The following is a 17,274-nucleotide window of genomic DNA, read 5'->3' on the forward strand; positions in this document are numbered from 1 at the left end:
AAACCAGTTATCTTGCCAACTTTTTAAATGTCAACTTTTCCTTCACAATCATTTTTTTCTATCTTGTATAAATATTCAGGCATTTTCTGGATGATTCATTTTCAGAGTTCTTGTTCTGTAACTTGTAGTCCGTGTAGGGGATGTCTGGCACAGTGGGACCACTGGTGGGTTTCATTGACGCCACATGCATAAATACAATATTGAGCCCTCACACACACACACACATACAGACACCCATACTGCCACTGAGAACCCTCCAGATCAGTCAGTGTGTATGAAATGTTGGCTTTGTCTTCTCTCACAGTGGTCACTGTCATTCAGGGCCAGTGGGTCTGTTGTTGTCTTTCAATATTTGCTGCCAGTTGATCGTCGCTATAATGCTCCGTAGGCAGAGAATACATTGGCTGTGGTACAATTGTCCTATTGTGTCTGCTCTGAGAAACATTAGCTGTGACGAAGTGTTGGAATAGGCAGAAAATGGAAGTTATTGTACTCATTTATTGTAGTTACTGGACTGATAGTTGATCTGATGTCAGTAAGTGAATGACTTGTGGTCGTTATGACTCAGTGATATTTGATATCACATGACTAGAGTCAGATTTCTCACAGTTCATTGATTTTTATGTTGACAATGGCTCCTTTGACTGTTACTCGGTTTAATGTTAATGTCATTTAAAAACCCCTAATCTATAATATTCTGTTACTGAATATATACTATCTTACTCTAGCTATGGCTGGTATCTGGTAGATTGAACACATCCACTTATATATATATTGAGAGGGATAAAAAATTAAAAGGGAATGAGATGTTTTGAAATATAGTTTCAAGATTTATAGATTTGTATTATTACCAATGAATGAAAACAGCAGCACAGCAGTTGTTTTTGGCCTGGTAGTGCAGGTTGTGTTAATTGTTTGGCCTCAACGATTCTGTAAACTTCATCTTCAGAATGAGAACTACACATTTCGTGATAATGGTGACTTCATGTATTCAGGGAAGCTCACTGTCACACGTTCACAGAATGCGCAGTGAAGTGCGCTTTTCCTCTTTCCTGTTCGTCAGAGAGGCTATTGTTGGACTCTGTAGTGTTTGTGAATGGAACATGAAAAACAAGTTGAGATATCTCTTGTTAAAGAGTTCAGTCAACTCTCAGCAGAGTCCAGTTTGTAGGAGGTCTGGAGGAGGAAGCGTAACATGTAAAATATATGGTTCACATGAACTTCCTTTCAAATTCAAAGTAAAGGGAATTCAAATAGCACACTTTCCAAATAAGTATTTATCCGCGTTGGATTTGACAAACACATTCATACAACAGAAACACAACTAAAAAAAAATAAAAAAATGATGAGGACAAATATGTCCATTTATGTTATTGTGCATTTTTTCCACCAGACGTTTGTTGCCACTTTCAGGGAGCTGAGGATCACAGTATTGTTCTGTGTGTATCAGGAAACCAGGAAACAGTGCATCATTGTTGGTTTTCCCCAACCCTTGGACGACGGAATCCACTCAGCTGATAAATGAAGATATATTCTGCACCTTCAGTTAATCTTTGCACAGTAGTGGTGACGCACAATGGATAAAATGGAATATGATAAAATCATATTATAAATTAATCTGATGATTACATTCACAAATAAATGGCCCTTGATAGTACTCAAGATGACATCATCAAATGTCTTGTTTTGTCCGACCAACCATTGACACCATTAACAATGATCTGAAACCACAACATGTAGCAAATCTTCACTTTGAAGAAGCTAAACCAGAATTTTTTTGGGCCTATTTAGCCTGACAAAAGGGACTTAATCAACTTTAATTGATTGACTAGATATTGCAGCTCCAGTTCAAAGGCACAAGCATACGTATAGAGACCAAGTAATTAACAGAGGGTTAACTGAATACTTGAAAGGTTTCAGGAGCAGACGTTTGCTTAGTTGGACAGAAGCAGAACTGGTTTTCCTGAGATTGCTGAAATTCAACTTTTTAGGAATGGTCAGTTACAGAGACGACCCTGTTTTGGTTGCTCCCTTGTGCAACAGGGACATCTACTGGTGTACTTTTATAAAACAGCCTGAAAGATCAGCAGGAAAAAGTTTCCATTGAGCCGAGCATGATTTTCAAATGACCAGAGGAGATCCCACAGAACAAAAATATTCTCTGCACTCCATGTTTGGTATTTTATTTGCTTTTCTGTCCACTGCTAGGTTATTCATCTGATTTCCTTTAGTCTTTACATCTGTTTTAGGGTGGATTAAATAATAAAACATTATTATCTGCATCATTGTTATTATAGTGAGAGAAGAAACAATTCTGTACTCCATTCAAGTGCCTTAAAAAACTGTTATACGATCAAATAAAGCCGAAACAGAATATACAAAGATGGTAAATGATGACAGCAAAAACATCTTTTTATTTTCACTTTCAATTTTCATCAAATTATAGTAATCAAAATCCAAAAAGTCCTTTACAAATACAGGATAGCTGTGTTCATACAAATCAACACTGTTACATAAATACACCAGGTTTGCAACATGTCCTTAATACAGACACACACAAAAAACAAACAAAAAAACACAAAGGTTTGAAATACAAATGACTAAAAAGGTAAAATTACATACATTATAATGGTCAATTTTCATTTCCATAATGTGTATGTGTGTGTTTGTTATGTGGGGTTTTCAGTATATGTGTATATATGTTGGTGTGCTATTGTCCATGTCTCATCTGGGGCCGAGTTTTAAGGGGGCCTTGGGAGATGAGAGGTTCTTCTTGCCGTTGTGGGGCTTCACTTTCAGGTTCTGTTTTGGTGCCGTTTTCAAGTAAAAATTAAACTGTTTGGGAAGAGATTGAGAACAAGGTGTGAGGGATTAAGACAGACTACATTTGTAAAATACAAGAACATATACACAATAATGAATCGCAGGCTAAGTCTGGGTCTCTAAAAATAATATTTAGACTACTTACTACCTACTTTTTCTACAAAAACAAATCCTTTCTTATGCACCTAACATGTCCTGTCTGTACACATAGAAACAAACCTGTGTGGCCTCCGCTGGTCCCACTGTGACTGAGCTGGTGGAGGAGACGTAACCTGGGGCTGATACTGTCACAGTGTAGGTGCCTGGTAACAGAAGTCTGAAATAGTCGCCATCCACTCCTGGAGGAGCACACATAGAAAAAGATGTGAAAAAATGCAACTAGTCACTTTCAAATCTAAAATTACACAGTGTTAGAGGAAGTATTCAGATCAGCATGAGTACATTGTGAGACAATAGGCCCCTGGGCATGGACATACTAAAGGCCCCACTAGCCCTTCTACATAGGAGTGAGACCTCAAAAAATACTGCAAGAGCGATACTACAAGTTGTTCAGTCTCACTATGTGTGTCTTTGTAGTCATTTTGAGCCTCTTTGTAGTAATTTTGAGTCTCTTTGTAGTAATTTTGTCTCTCTCTGTAGTTATTTTGTGTCTCTTAGTTGACATTTCTGTCTTTTGTGAATATTTTGTGTCTCTTTGTAGTCATTTTGAGCCTCTTTGTAGTCATTTTGAGTCTCTTTGTGGTCATTTTGTCTATCTTTGTACTTCTTTTTTGTGTTTTTGTGGACATTTTCTGTCTCTTTGTATTAATTTGCAGTCTCCTTGTAGTTATTTTGTGCCTCTTTATGGTTGTTTTGCACCTTTTCATTCATCATCAACTAATTTTGCCTTTATTTTGGAAAATCAATCAATTAGACCTCTATACATGCTCCCGCAGGGACGTATGCAGTACCACCATCTATCCGCTAGATGGAGACATAGACCGTGTTTTCATAAGGAAAGTCGGCCCTTCAGTGCTGGACTCAAGAAGACAAACAGAGTGCAAATCATCTTCCATGCCATGCAAACGAACACAAAGCAGCAAAGATAAGACATCATTTATGGTTATGGCTGAATAAGGTAAAGTTGATTTGTTCTCTTCTTCAGCTGCAGGTTTAATGAGTTTTGGTCGTAGAGTGATAATCAGTAGAGTATCAGCTTTTATTGTGACATATATTCTGTGTTGGTAGCATTAAGTAACACAATCTCAAGCACCATGGGGCTTGTTTTTGTTGTGTGTAGTTGATTGCTGTTTAACTCAGGTAAAAATGGCAATCAATGGTAACCAAAATAAAGGCAAAATTAGTTGATGATGAATGAAAAGGTGCAAAACAACCATAAAGAGGCACAAAATAACTACAAGGAGACTACAAATGACTACAAAGACAAAAAATAACTACAAGGAGACTACAAATGACTACAAAGACAAAAAATAAGTACAAAGATAGACAAAATGACGAAAAAGTGACACAAAATGACTAAAATAGAGATATATTGTGGGTATGGTGAAAATGCTGTTAAATGTTTGATAAAACTAAAAGTACCCACTGTTCAGGAAAAAATGGCCTCTGCTGGAGTTATGTTACTGGATAATAATTACAGATGCTTTTACATGTAAACATAATTTTAAAGTTGTAGCCAAACAAGGTGTGCCTGATTTTACCTTTTTTTTAAATGCTATTGGGTGGTTTAATTCACTGCTTAATAATGCATCTGAATGTGCTTATTTATTACTCTTTTAGCTTTTAGAAATTATACCTGTCATTTAAAAATACAATAAAAAGTATAATATTTCCCTATAATGCAGTGGGGTTTAAAGTAGCTCAGGGTTGACCCACAGTACTCAGATAAATGCAATCAGAGTGCATACAGTTAACACTATTTTCAAAATGCATTTCCATTGACCACAAGGTTGTTCTATTATAAAGGGAGGATATCCTGCACTATTGTATTGCATCATTAGCAGATCATCTAACACACCCACTCACATACTTCATCAACCCTGCATTAAGGAGTAAAACACTCCCAGGGAATGACACATCCACATCTGTTTAACTAACATCCCTCCAGCCCGTTCTCACCGCAGGTCACATCGTGGTTGACGCCGGCCACCGAGACCTCAGCATTGCCGATTGGGTTGTTGTTTTCATCATGCACCATGCCTTTTATCCCATGATGCACCTGGAAAACGTTATGAAAAAGTTATTTTTTCAACACACTTTGCCAATTTCTCACGGTACTTTTCTTTATGAATCATGTCATATGTGAAATATGGTTAACAGCTTTGGGTTTGAATGCTGCAATGACTTACAGCGTTGATTATATGTCATACCAGGTCGCATACTACATTTTCAATGCAACTTTTCCAAAACCGTAGAACTTATTACTGTTTAATCACTGCTGCTTAAAAAAGGTTATGCATTTCTGTGTCCTCCCTTGAGGTTCAAAAAACACTAGTACTGGCAATGAATTACTGTATTTTTACTCAGCACTCTGACAATCTTGGATGAAAGATATTTGTCCTCAAACCAAGGCCTCTTTTCATACTTGACAGAGGGTAAAGTCAGTTTTCTTGTATTAAGATAAATCCAGAGTATTGGCCTCCTTAGTCTTATTAGTTAGGATTTTGTGTGTAACTGTATGTCTTCGTATAAGTGTGCACTAAGTTGTAAATTAACAGAAACTGGCAAAATAGTCAGAGTGAGTGTTTGTGTGTGTGTGTGTGTGTGTGTGTGTGTGTGTGTGTGTGTGTGTGTGTGTGTGTGTGTGTGTGTGTGTGTGTGTGTGTGTGTGTGTGTGTGTGTGTGTGTGTGTGTGTGTGTGTGTGTGTGTGTTCTGACCTCTTCAAGGTATGAAACCAGTGCTTCTCGGTTGCCCAGCCATTCTCTGGGCAGTTCTGATGCGGGAGGAAACTTATCACAGCTCAGCTCCAGGGTGATCTCAAAACAGTTGGTGTACAAGTAGTTGAAGTCCTGCATGCCTGAAACACACAGAAATAGACTCTACTTTAGATTTCAAGGGAAGAATCTTTTTTTGTTTCAATGGTTCTTAGGATGATTTATAGAAGGTTTACATGGAGCCTTAGTTTGCCTCTTTAAATGGTAGTTTAGATTTGTGATTTATGATTTCAGTCCATCCAAAAACCACATATGTTTATCTGTGAGACATTGGAGTTTTCTCTCCATATGGTCTAACAGATTCTTCCAAACCACTGCATTTTGCTGTTTTGACAGATCGTCAATATATTTTACATGAACCGATATTACACCCAAAATCAGAATTGCTTTTTTGAAACCTCAGATTTTGACGTCTATGCATATGAGGCCAGGATTGGGAGGGAACGTTCAAATCTTACTTTATAGACTATGATATAACACCTGGAGGAGAAGGAGCTGGTAAAATAAACATAACATGTTCCTGCTAAATGCAACCATGGGCGTTTTCATCAATTTCAAAAGCTTGCATGACTCAACTGAAAGGCTCAACAGATTCACATTCCAAGGAATAATCCCGACGAGTCCAGACCAGGATTTACACATCAAAGAAGTGGGTATTGTTAAATCTTGCAGTAACAGTTTAACTGAACTGTAAGTGAATATATGTCGTGACAGTTTGATGGACTTGGTGTGCTGCAGCTTCCAAGCATTCTATGACAAAACATTTCTCACAAAGCAAACGAGGGAGGATGAGGACTGCCAGTGCCTGAGCTCGTATAACTCCTAATGTCCTGTAGGTGGCCAATGCCAGTAAATAATATTATATTAAACCAAACTCCAATAAAAGATTAACTGGACATTCTGGCTGCTTTCATAGTCCACATAAACTATAAGAATAAACCTAAAAGGTTCACTTTTCTAGGAGCAATTGGTAGGCAGTAAATCTGACATGGTTAACTGCTGACAGGACGTAGCGGATGACATTACAATAAAAATACAGTCAATAAACAAACAGTGTATATTTAAATCTGCTCCAACAAAGCATGGCTTAGCTGGTGTTTCAACAAATATGTGTAGAAGGCATGTGCCTGTGATTAGGTGCATCCATGTGAAAGTGATCTTGAGTTATGTAGCAACATTCGGATGACTGGATGTTTAAGTGATTTCTGCTGCACTGATGGGTGTCATCAGCCTAATAGTCAAACAACATAGTAGGCAGCGGCGTGTTCAAAAAGGACGGATGATGTTAAGATGTTTTCAGTGTTGGATAGATACAGATTTATTACTAAAGTTGTGGATTCAATGTCAAGATTTCCTCCCATTTGTAAAGTTTGGGGCTGTATGAAATGATTGAGGTTGGGAAGACAGCTAAACCCTTATGGTTCACTTTAGAAAATAAGAAAAGCAAGGCCCTTCCCAGCTTTATTGAAATTTCCAATTGACCCTCCCTTTAACTAATAAAAAACTGCAACACCCCAAATATCTTAAAATGATATTATAGTGCTGAATTTCTACAAATTGTTTAATTGACTTGGTGCATAAAAAGGTTCCTCTGACAGTACTAAATAGTGTAAAATGGTGTATTATTTTAAACATGATATGTAACTTAATGTGTAAATGAAAAATAGAACAACAACATTTCACATTAGAAACAACAACAATATAGATATAAAGTGTCCCAAACATCCCAGTAAGTCTATGTTTGAACCACAAGCCACTGACTTAACAGTTATTTCCGCTGTCAGTGACCAAATAAACTCCACACAGGTGGCAGCTCTGTGCAGCTGAAGGAAAGGCTGATACTAAATATAAATCTGGGCTCACATTAATATTTAGAGGCTGTGCGCTTCCACAACTCCCTCTCTTAAGGAGACTCCCCTTCTTTACCCCGCTAATATTTTTCATACACTCCCTACGGTTGTTGTCGCCATGTGTCATTTACAAACGTAAGCCTTTAAACTGAGGGGTCAGTGGAAGTGCAGCTGTTGCCGTAGAGGAGGTGGAGAGGCCTCGGAAAGACGACACTGGGAAAGCTTGCCTCATGAGACATTCAAGGCATGTCATTCATGCTGAAGTCTATGTCATAGTCAATGTAGGTGGCCTTGTGTTCCTTTGGAAAGGGAATGATAATGGACGCTCTCCAACACATTGAATTTTGCCCAAGGCACAATTTGTTTTTGGATGTGGAGGTTGTGAGTCAGTATTGTGTATTTTTTAACGGTTATAGTAACATGTGTTTCATAACTGCAGCAGAGTTTCTTTTTTAAATGTGTGATGCTTTCTCTTTTTCGTTTTGCTCACCTTTGGACAGAGAGTACCAGCTGGCCCCGTTGGTGATGCCCTCATCGAAGAAGTCCCCACAGTTCCAACCATTGTGCATCCAGCTGTGAGCGTACGAGTAGGTCCTCGCCAACTGTCATCACACACAAATTGACATGGGCCCAATCATTCACATGTTTTCACGCACACACAGACACAACAGAGAGTGATGTGATCTGACGTATGTAACATCTGGTAAGAATTTTGACTCTGCAGCGCACCTTTCGGAAGATTTTGTCGTCCGGAGTGGCCGCGTACGTGGTCCTCCCTCGAATGCGAGCGTCTCTCGACTTGTCGAACGGGTAATTGGCTACCACGGCTCCTCCGTGGAGGTTGGCTGAAAGGACGAAATTGTAGTTCTGCATCCATTTTATGACCGCCAATGTCTCCGGTTCAACCTATGGACGATATAGATTTAACTTTCAGGGCTGATGTACTTACAGGACAATAGATATGATATATGGGCCTTTTTATACAAGGATATAAGTTTAGTTTATACATTTTTCCCTAATCCTTATATTAAACAAGCCCCTGCCCTCTTAGTTCATGTTAAACCTACTGTATATTGTCATCTTCATCCCAGACTTTTCATAAACAACCTTAGTGGACTGAAGACATCTGGTTTTCTTTTCACCCAGAACCCTTTGGCTTCTCTGCTTGGCCGGTTATCTGGACAAATCCTAGTTTTCTCTGCTTTCCCATATGCAAATATTTTCTCTATGATCCCAGTGCGTTTCGTTTTCAAGCACCAGGCTAATCTCTGCTTTTCTTAAGCCCCCCTTAACCGATTCTCCAGCTTTACTCGCAGTGTGCTTTCTCCCTGATCGTCCAATGCTTCAGTGTGTCTCATTCGATCCAGACTGAGAATGAATCCGGCATTGTTGGCATTTGTTAAAAAGCCCTCATTTTCTGATTTCAAAACTGGTATTCAGGGAGAATGATGAGTTTACAAGATGATACAAGGATGGAAACACAACAGTTATTTTACATTTAAAATATGCAAACTATTGTAAAATACCAATCAGTGGCATCTCCCGTGCATCTCAACCCTTTAAATCCCACTTTAGGCCGTACATCATCATGCACGTAGACACGGAGTAATGCCTCTCCTTGAATAAGGTATGTGGGACAATAAACACCGCCTGGTTCAGCTGAAGAATAATCAGAGACTACTGGCCTTGAGGTGCAGACTGTTTTAAAGACTTGCTGGTGTTTATTGTCTGTGGATCTTTATATACACTTGTGCGTGCTCGAAATCAGAGCTGTCACCATGGTGTTGGGTTACATATGAAGGACAAACACACACACACACACACACACACACACACACACACACACACACACACACACACACACACACACACATACACACACAAACACTGATAATCATATTTTAGAGGTAAAAAACTCAAATAACTGAGCAGACAACCATGCCATTTCAAACAAATACACTCAAATCCACATATTCTGGATAACTCAGTAGTTCAACGACAGACAAGGTCAAATTTAACACTGTATGAGCAATGCTATCCGCAGTCCAATCAATTGTCTGCATTTCTTTTTAAATTCAGGAATAAAAAGAATCCAATGTGCAGTCAGAAGTTATTTCAGCTGATTTAAGATCAATCGGCTGGCCCATAAAGTATAAAATGTCTAAATTTGCATTATTTTGTGAAGCAGTCTCACTGGCAATTTCCCGTTCTATCAAACTCATTCCTCTGGATGAAACATCACCAGTTGGCTAATTAAAATGTATCAAGGCTCAGCCTGCAGGCGAGCACAGGGGGCTTGTTGCTTCATGCAGCCTGTGAGGATGTAATCCCGGCCAGCATGAATGAGGTATCTGTAACAGTGGCACAGTTACTCTTTTGTGTTGGCCTTTCAAGAGACAGTCATGTGGGTAGACAGCCAGCTCGCGACTGGGAGGACCAGCGTTTTAGTTTTCTCAACGCAATTTATAGCCCAGGAACTGTTAAATACGAAATAAGTAAAAAAAAGAAAAATCAATAGCTGTCCTTTTAATTTGGAACAAAATAGATATTTAATTTTTTTTTTAACAAATAATAATAATACATTTTTCTAAAAGCTTTTTCAGACCAAAAACAGTAGGTATCAATTTAATCGCTATATTTTACTCAAATAAAAAACGTTATTTTTTCTTGTCATTTCAACTACATTACAAAGTGTGTTACAGCATTCATTTTTATTTGATTATGTAATACTCATGCTGTAATTTGAATATTGACATCACCAAAACAATAATGCATAATCTAGTGTTATAATCGGATGGAAACAAACACTGTTACATATATTTGACTATATTTGACTTTTGATACCTCTGGGAAATGTTTTATTATATTTTCATAGTCATTATATAATCCAACCGTGATAACACCAAGTGGTTTCAAGCAGGAGAGACAAAAGAGCGGTCAAAATAAGGGGAAAAACGTCAGGGAAGTTAACTTTGAGAACAGTCGACCTTGTAGAGTCTGTTGTAGATAAGACAGCGGGGAGACGAGACATCCCCAAGGATATGACCTTAATCCTTAAAACTTACTTTTAGCACACTTTGACAGCACACATTCCCACCCCTCCCTTCTGTCTACATTTCACACCGCAGTGATCTGAAATAATAAGCCCATACTGAAATACATCACCCAGAACCAAACCCTGTCTCTACTGCAGCCAAGCACAAATGCAATACATCTGCGCTTTTTTTTGAAAATGTCAGAATGACAGAAGAGAAAGTGTCTGCTTGTTATATTTCTTATAACTAATGGACAGGGCATGTTAGAAATATTTCAAGTAGCACAGAGCTTGATGAGTGGGTCTCAATAGTCTCATAGTAAGAGAAATACAGACTTGGCAATGAACGGATGTTTCTGAGTGGAATCACAGGTTTGTAAACTATGTGGAGAGTATCTCAGGGTAGCAGGTAACAGTTACACTCTGAGACCGCAGAGTAGGTCAGTTCAAAATCTCGTGGCGGTGACGAAATGACAAAAATGTGAAGGTCCTCTTCATATACAGTACATGCTACTATCTTGTATGGTCGCTATGATTCCAAGTGTGAAAGAGCTTTGGAGGACTTCTGTATGCCAACTTTATTAAGTCGTCTTCCGCTGACATCCTTTTAAAGTTGTAAAGCTTATTCTGAGCTTTGATTTCATTTCCTATGCTCCAAAAATCCAGATTTACAACAAACGGATAAGAATAAATAAATTGTCAAAACTAAAGGTTGCAGGTTTGGACCTAAAGGATATTTTCAGTAATGCTTTTGTTCCACTTTGTATTCTCAGTTTCAACTAGTAGGGCTGCCATTTTGCCCGCCTGTTTCATTTAGAAAAGACGAAGGAGAGCGGCCTCTTTCTGACCCAGAGGAAGAAAATCACAGTCTATGTGAGGAGCCATACGTTGGTTTTACAGTAAGATAAGCAAACACACCCATCCAAACGGGTCAGACAGTATACAGTCACACACAAACATATACATGAAACAGACAGCTTACGAAATGATTCACTGGGTCTACTTACTGTTTGAATTTATGAGCAGTTTCTTTTCATTTAGTGAAAGCTCAACAGATGCTGGAGTCTGATCCAGTACAAATCTCATGAAATAGTTTATGTCAACAAAGTTAAAGCCAAGATAACTCAGCTATGTTACAGTTGCTCATTATTCAACTCCATATTCAAACACTGGCACTAGCATTAGAAATGGACTCATCCATCTTCTTTCCCTCTCTCCAACACAAGCACATACATGTATTTTCAGACACATATACACAGATACATATCTTCACAGTGTTTATCTAGTAGCACTGACCTGTTGCTCCCAGTTGTCCGGCAGTGGCAGGTGGTGGTTTCTCCCGTTGGTCTTTTCGTAGTAGTACATTAGTGCATTCAGGTCTGGAAAGTTCCGGTTCAGATCCATTTCTCTAGCGTTCCCTCGACCCACTAGGTAGCCATTGAACTCTGGGCCCTGTAGACCCACACACAAAAAATATCAAGTTTCTCAAACAGCAGCTACTGTTGGGTTACCTTGTTTTTTTTCCAGCAGAGTGATTGAATTATGATGTTTTGGCTTTTTTGGCTTCCACGAATTTATATTGTTTGGAAGCAGCAAAGGAAAAACTGGTTTGCATATTCCACAAACTACACAGGCAATCTGTGGTGTAACAACATTCTTTTCCAACTGTTTTTTTTAGTGCATTTAACATTTAATTCACACTGATTTCCTTGTTTTCCAAACTCAAATCCTTAAAAAAGGATGGGCGGCTGTGGCGTAGTGGAGAGCAAGGTAGTTCTCCAATCAGAGAGTCGGTGGTTCGATGTGTCCTTGGGCAAGACACTTAACCCCAAGTTGTGGACTGGATGTTGCATGAATGTTAGTTAAAGTCTGATGGTGGCACCTTGCATGGTAGCCTGTCATCAGTGTGTGAATGGGTGAATGATGTAATATACTACTGATTGTAAGTCGCTTTGGATAAAAGCGTCTGCTAAATGACTGTAATGTAATGGATGTTAAGACTACACTAACAAGAGAAAATTCAAAGACAGTAGGGCAGTGTATTATAAATAAAAGTCTATAATATTGCATGGCAAACACTTTTTTGTTTTGCTTTTGATTGAAATGTCGCAATAACTATGGCTGGATTGCCATTACATTTTCTACAAACATTCATGTTCCTTATAGGATAAACCCATCTTGACTTTGGTGCTCCCTTCATTTTTCCTCTAGCACCAGGACAGCGCCACTATCAGGACAACATTTTACTAATGACATTCCATTAGCCCCAGTTGCACGTTTAGTTTAGTGCTAATTCTCATGCCAACATGCCAAACTACGATGGTGAACCCATAGATTTGAACTGTGGCGAACATGGTAATATACCTACATTTTTAAATTTGTTGATAATGTCATTTTGAGCATGCAGGCATGCTGAGTCTGACATCAGCACCTACTGGACAGCCTCACAGAGCTTATTTACTGACTTTGAAGCAAAGATACTACAGCCTTTTTTTCTTTTTTTGACATCTGAAGCAATTCCAAAAAACAGTTTGTTCCAAAATAGGGAGGCTCTTGTTGGATATGCACACTTTTTCCATGCAGAAACTCTGACAACTGAAACAACAGACTGGATTCTGTATGGAATTACTTAAATCTTACAATTTATGATGCCATGGCCACAAAAACATTTATTTTTTGTTGCTCAATCAGTACCTAAAACCAACACAATGGAATGATGTAGCCTTCCCATTGTTGTCCAGATGTGCTGCTGCATCCAAACATCTGTTGATGCAACAAATGATAGTGCTTTGTTTGTTAGCCATCTGAGGGGCAAAGAGAGGCATCGTCAAGTGCAACTGGCCTCCTCAGGACATATAATTAGTCTCAAAGAGATTGAGCATGTGTGTGTGTGTCTTTGTGTTAAAGGGGGTTGCATGTGTGTCTGTTGCATCACAACCCATATAATTAACCCCCCGGTAGAAAGCTGGGGCCTCTCTCAGGGAACTGATAGATGGGATTATAACAGGCATTAGCGAACAGTGGAAGATTTATTTAAAAAGATGTTTTGGCCCTTGGTTGCATGTCTTCACTGGATATAAACAGACTCTCGCATACCTTTAGATATATGTTATCTGATGGAGACAGATAAGATGTGTGTTGTGCTGTGATTTAACTTGCAGGTGTTAACTTTTCCGGAGGGAACATTTCCACTGGCAGGAACAAAAATATGGAAACTTCTGCAGATGATTGCTGAAGAAAAACAGGCAAAGGTGTCCAAATGGGGGATTTTCTCTAGTTTTCTTTTGGCATGTGGAAGCCTGGAGCTCACATGTGTGTCAGTGTGTACATTACCTGTCTGGCAGCCACCTCGTAGCCATCGGGGTTCATGGAGGGCAGGATGTGGATGCGCGTGTCATGGATCAGCCTCATGATCCGCTGGTTTCCGGCCCGATACTCCTCGCACATGAACTGGGCGAGCTTAATGAGCAGTTCACGGCCGAGCACTTCATTGCCGTGCATGTTGCCCACGTACTTGAACTCCGGCTCCACTGCGGAGGAAGTGGAGAGGTGGAGGGGAACATGAGGTCAAAAGGCCAGACAGGGCTGCAGAGCGTAACATGTGAAATGACTGCCTGATCATGCATGCATACGTGTGTACACGCATGAGCAGTCTCATTAAATGGCAATACAGGTTTTTTTTATGAATCTTTATGGTAGTAACTTCAGTTTCTATATGTTTCAGAATTTCAATTTTACATTTAAAGTACAATGGCAGATTCAATTTCCCTTTTTTGTAATTTTTTGCATTTGTTTTCCTTGTCAAAATCAGATATCTACATTTCCCACAGTGCAAATTTAACGCCAACAGTTCTGTCAGTGATTCTTTTGTGTGACGCTAAAAACAGCTGATTCAGCCTATTTTTTTGTATTTTTATACTACTGGTCTTTAGCCCGAACCACTGACTCAAGTGAAATCACTTGAGACAATTTATCAGACTTCTCTGGAGCCCCAAAAGGCTTCATACACCTTTTTCACATATAAAAAAAGTAATCTACAAGACCTGTAAACAGACTTTGATGTGCCCCTCAGCTCACATCAGCCACCATGAATAGTCATACCAGACCAATTAGCGACACTTTAGTTAGGATGCTAGTCTTTTCTTTTTGGTAATGTCTTCAACTTTTCATTTGAAAGAGGAAGATTGTGCTTTCTAAAACCAATTACTTCTAAGTGTATTTACATTATTGTAGTTTCTTGATAAGGTAGTTCTCAAGGATGTGACAAAGGGCTGCTCTGGGGTGTGAGTGTGATTGCAATTGATTGAATTATTTGAATAAGATCATCTGGCATTGCTATGGGTATCTGCCACTGATTGGGTCAGCCCCCTATCCAAACAGCCTCCCTCTCTGTGTAGGGTTCCCTCCTCCCAGGGGTCTCTCATTAATCACTGCTGCAGCTACACAGAGCTACTGCTGAACATTTTTGCTGAATGCTAAAAGTTTCTTGCACCCTATCTATATGATTTAACACTGAAAGCATGGCACATACGGTAACACTGTATTATGGTTTTTGTTTGCATTTAAGTTGTTCATGAGCAGAACAATGTGAAGGTTTTTGGGCGGTGAGGTATTGTGTGGGAGAGCAGATACTTCCAAATGTATGAACACCCTTCACTAATTGCTTCAGGCACCCAAATGGCAGCTTGGGTGCTGCAATTCACCTCCTTTTCTTTAACAAGGGGCCAACTGGCCTCAGGTTCAGAAAACAGTGTTGGCTCTAGCGTGCAGCTTCAAAAAAAACACACACACTCAGCAGCATGCGAAAGACGTGAACTTCCTAAAGGCTGCAAGGGGGTTGACCCAGACAAGACCTCAGGTCACTCCCCTCCATGAAGTGCACAGTTCCTGTTTTTCACCCACGGTCATTTTGCAACAGAACAGGCGTACATCCTTCTATTCTACTGAAGGAAGCCCCTACGTGTGCAAATGTAGGAAAAAATGCAAGCTCAGCCACAGCCAAAAAGCATTCCCTGCAGCTGTCAAGTTGTTGTTTTTTCATAGAGCTGCCATTTAGAATGCAAGAATGGAAAAATCTTCTAAATCACATAAATGAGTGTGACCCTTCAGCCTGTTTTCAATACAAACATTTGCAAAGACGAGGTTATGGTTTTCAATTTTCAAAGGAGAGGGGGTGGGGGGGTTTTTCGCAAAGATTTTTCAGAAGCGGTTTCAGGGTTAAAGCCTTGTTGACTATAAAGTGAACTTCTATGTCATCTGCTCAGCTTTGAATCCCACCCCACATTTTGTCAGTGATTGGATGACAAAAATTGAAATGAATCACAGATGTACACTCGTTTTTTTTTCACTTTTGCCATTTCTCTTTCACTTCGAGTTTTCCAAACATTACCGCCACAGATGGTTATTAAGAACGCAGCTTGGGATAACTCCTCGTCTTCTTCACATCCATTCAGACCCACAAAACTAAATCAGAAGCTTGCATTTCATCTCTTGGAGAGAGGAAACAGAGCCCCCACAGACTGCTCTGCCCAGCTATGTGCTCCCTACCCACAGCAAGAAGTGCAAAACCAATGGGCAGCCAGTGAATTGTATTAGCCTGTGCATTTGGAATCAATAAACAATATAAATCCATTCTCTGTAGCCCCCAGGACATTGTATCATGCTTGCTTCAAATGTTGTTTAGTGTCATTTGTCACCAGTGTGAGCTTGCTGTCACATAGAAATTGTGATGACTCAAAATCCAATACTATATTAACTTTGAATTTTCTGCATGTCTGTTATTATGAGTAATTCCTTACTGTGCAGTTGTTTTAGTCTGGAAATGCAGATTGAGATACTGAAATCCTTCATCACAACACGTTTGATCTTATTGCATGCTCATCCTCTCTGTGCTGTCAGCAGGAGTTACTCACATGCCTCATGGATGCCCGGGTTATCACTCAACTCCAGCACGTAGAGGTGGCGCCCTTCTACGCTCTGCCCGATGCTGTAAATGCGGGTGATGTGGGGGCATTCGCTCTGCACTGCAAACAGGGCTCGCACCATGTCCTCGTAGCGGTGATGCTGGAAGTCCGATCCGCTCACCAGGAGCCCCATCAGCCCCAGCAGGAGAGCGGCGACCCAGGGAAGAGTCCGCCCCCACTGCATGCTTCCCTCAGCCCAAGTTGTGCAGCACAGGAGTAGAGGAGAGGTGGATGGTGAAGAGGCTTCCTGCAACTATGCAAAACACTTTCAGATGTATTTTTATCTCCTTTACACACCAAACATACTGCTTTCTGCTTTCTTGTCCTCTCCTTTCTCCTGCTCTCCCTCTCCTTGTGCCTCCTCCCACATCCAGTCCTCACACTGAAGAGCAAGTAAGGACAGCCCCCTGCTCCTTCTTTGTCCCACTCTCCTCCTCCAACAGCTGCTTCTCTCCCTCTCTTTTTCCCTTTGGGTGCTTGTCAAGTACATGCTACTTGCTTTATTGGCGCTCAGAGTACTTCTGCTTCAAGTAGTTTGCCCCACAGCCCCCTCGGCTCTGTGCACACACAATCTGAATTTCATTCTGTCTCTGAGACACTCATTTTCTCTCCCCTTTCTTTGTCTCTAACTCTTGTTCTCTGCTCTCTTCCTGGGAAAGAGGGGTTGTTT

The 17,274-nt window shown here is 39.9% G+C and overlaps 1 protein-coding gene across 1 annotated transcript; it reads right to left on the bottom strand.

Moving 5' to 3' along the window:
• Window positions 1–2,394: 2,394 nt before the first annotated feature.
• On the bottom strand, window positions 2,395–17,010 carry cpn1 (carboxypeptidase N, polypeptide 1). Its single transcript, XM_054598658.1, has 9 exons — window positions 16,554–17,010; window positions 13,975–14,171; window positions 11,938–12,093; window positions 8,337–8,513; window positions 8,098–8,209; window positions 5,701–5,840; window positions 4,942–5,041; window positions 3,043–3,161; window positions 2,395–2,835 (listed from the first exon to the last, which is right to left on the bottom strand). Exons 1-9 carry the CDS (start codon window positions 16,786–16,788, stop codon window positions 2,725–2,727), a joined length of 1,347 nt encoding a protein of 448 aa, XP_054454633.1. The 5' UTR covers window positions 16,789–17,010; the 3' UTR covers window positions 2,395–2,724.
• Between the last annotated feature and the right edge of the window lie 264 nt (window positions 17,011–17,274).

Source organism: Anoplopoma fimbria, chromosome 5 (assembly GCF_027596085.1).
Source record: "Anoplopoma fimbria isolate UVic2021 breed Golden Eagle Sablefish chromosome 5, Afim_UVic_2022, whole genome shotgun sequence".
In the NCBI taxonomy this organism is placed as follows: Eukaryota; Metazoa; Chordata; class Actinopteri; order Perciformes; family Anoplopomatidae; genus Anoplopoma; species Anoplopoma fimbria.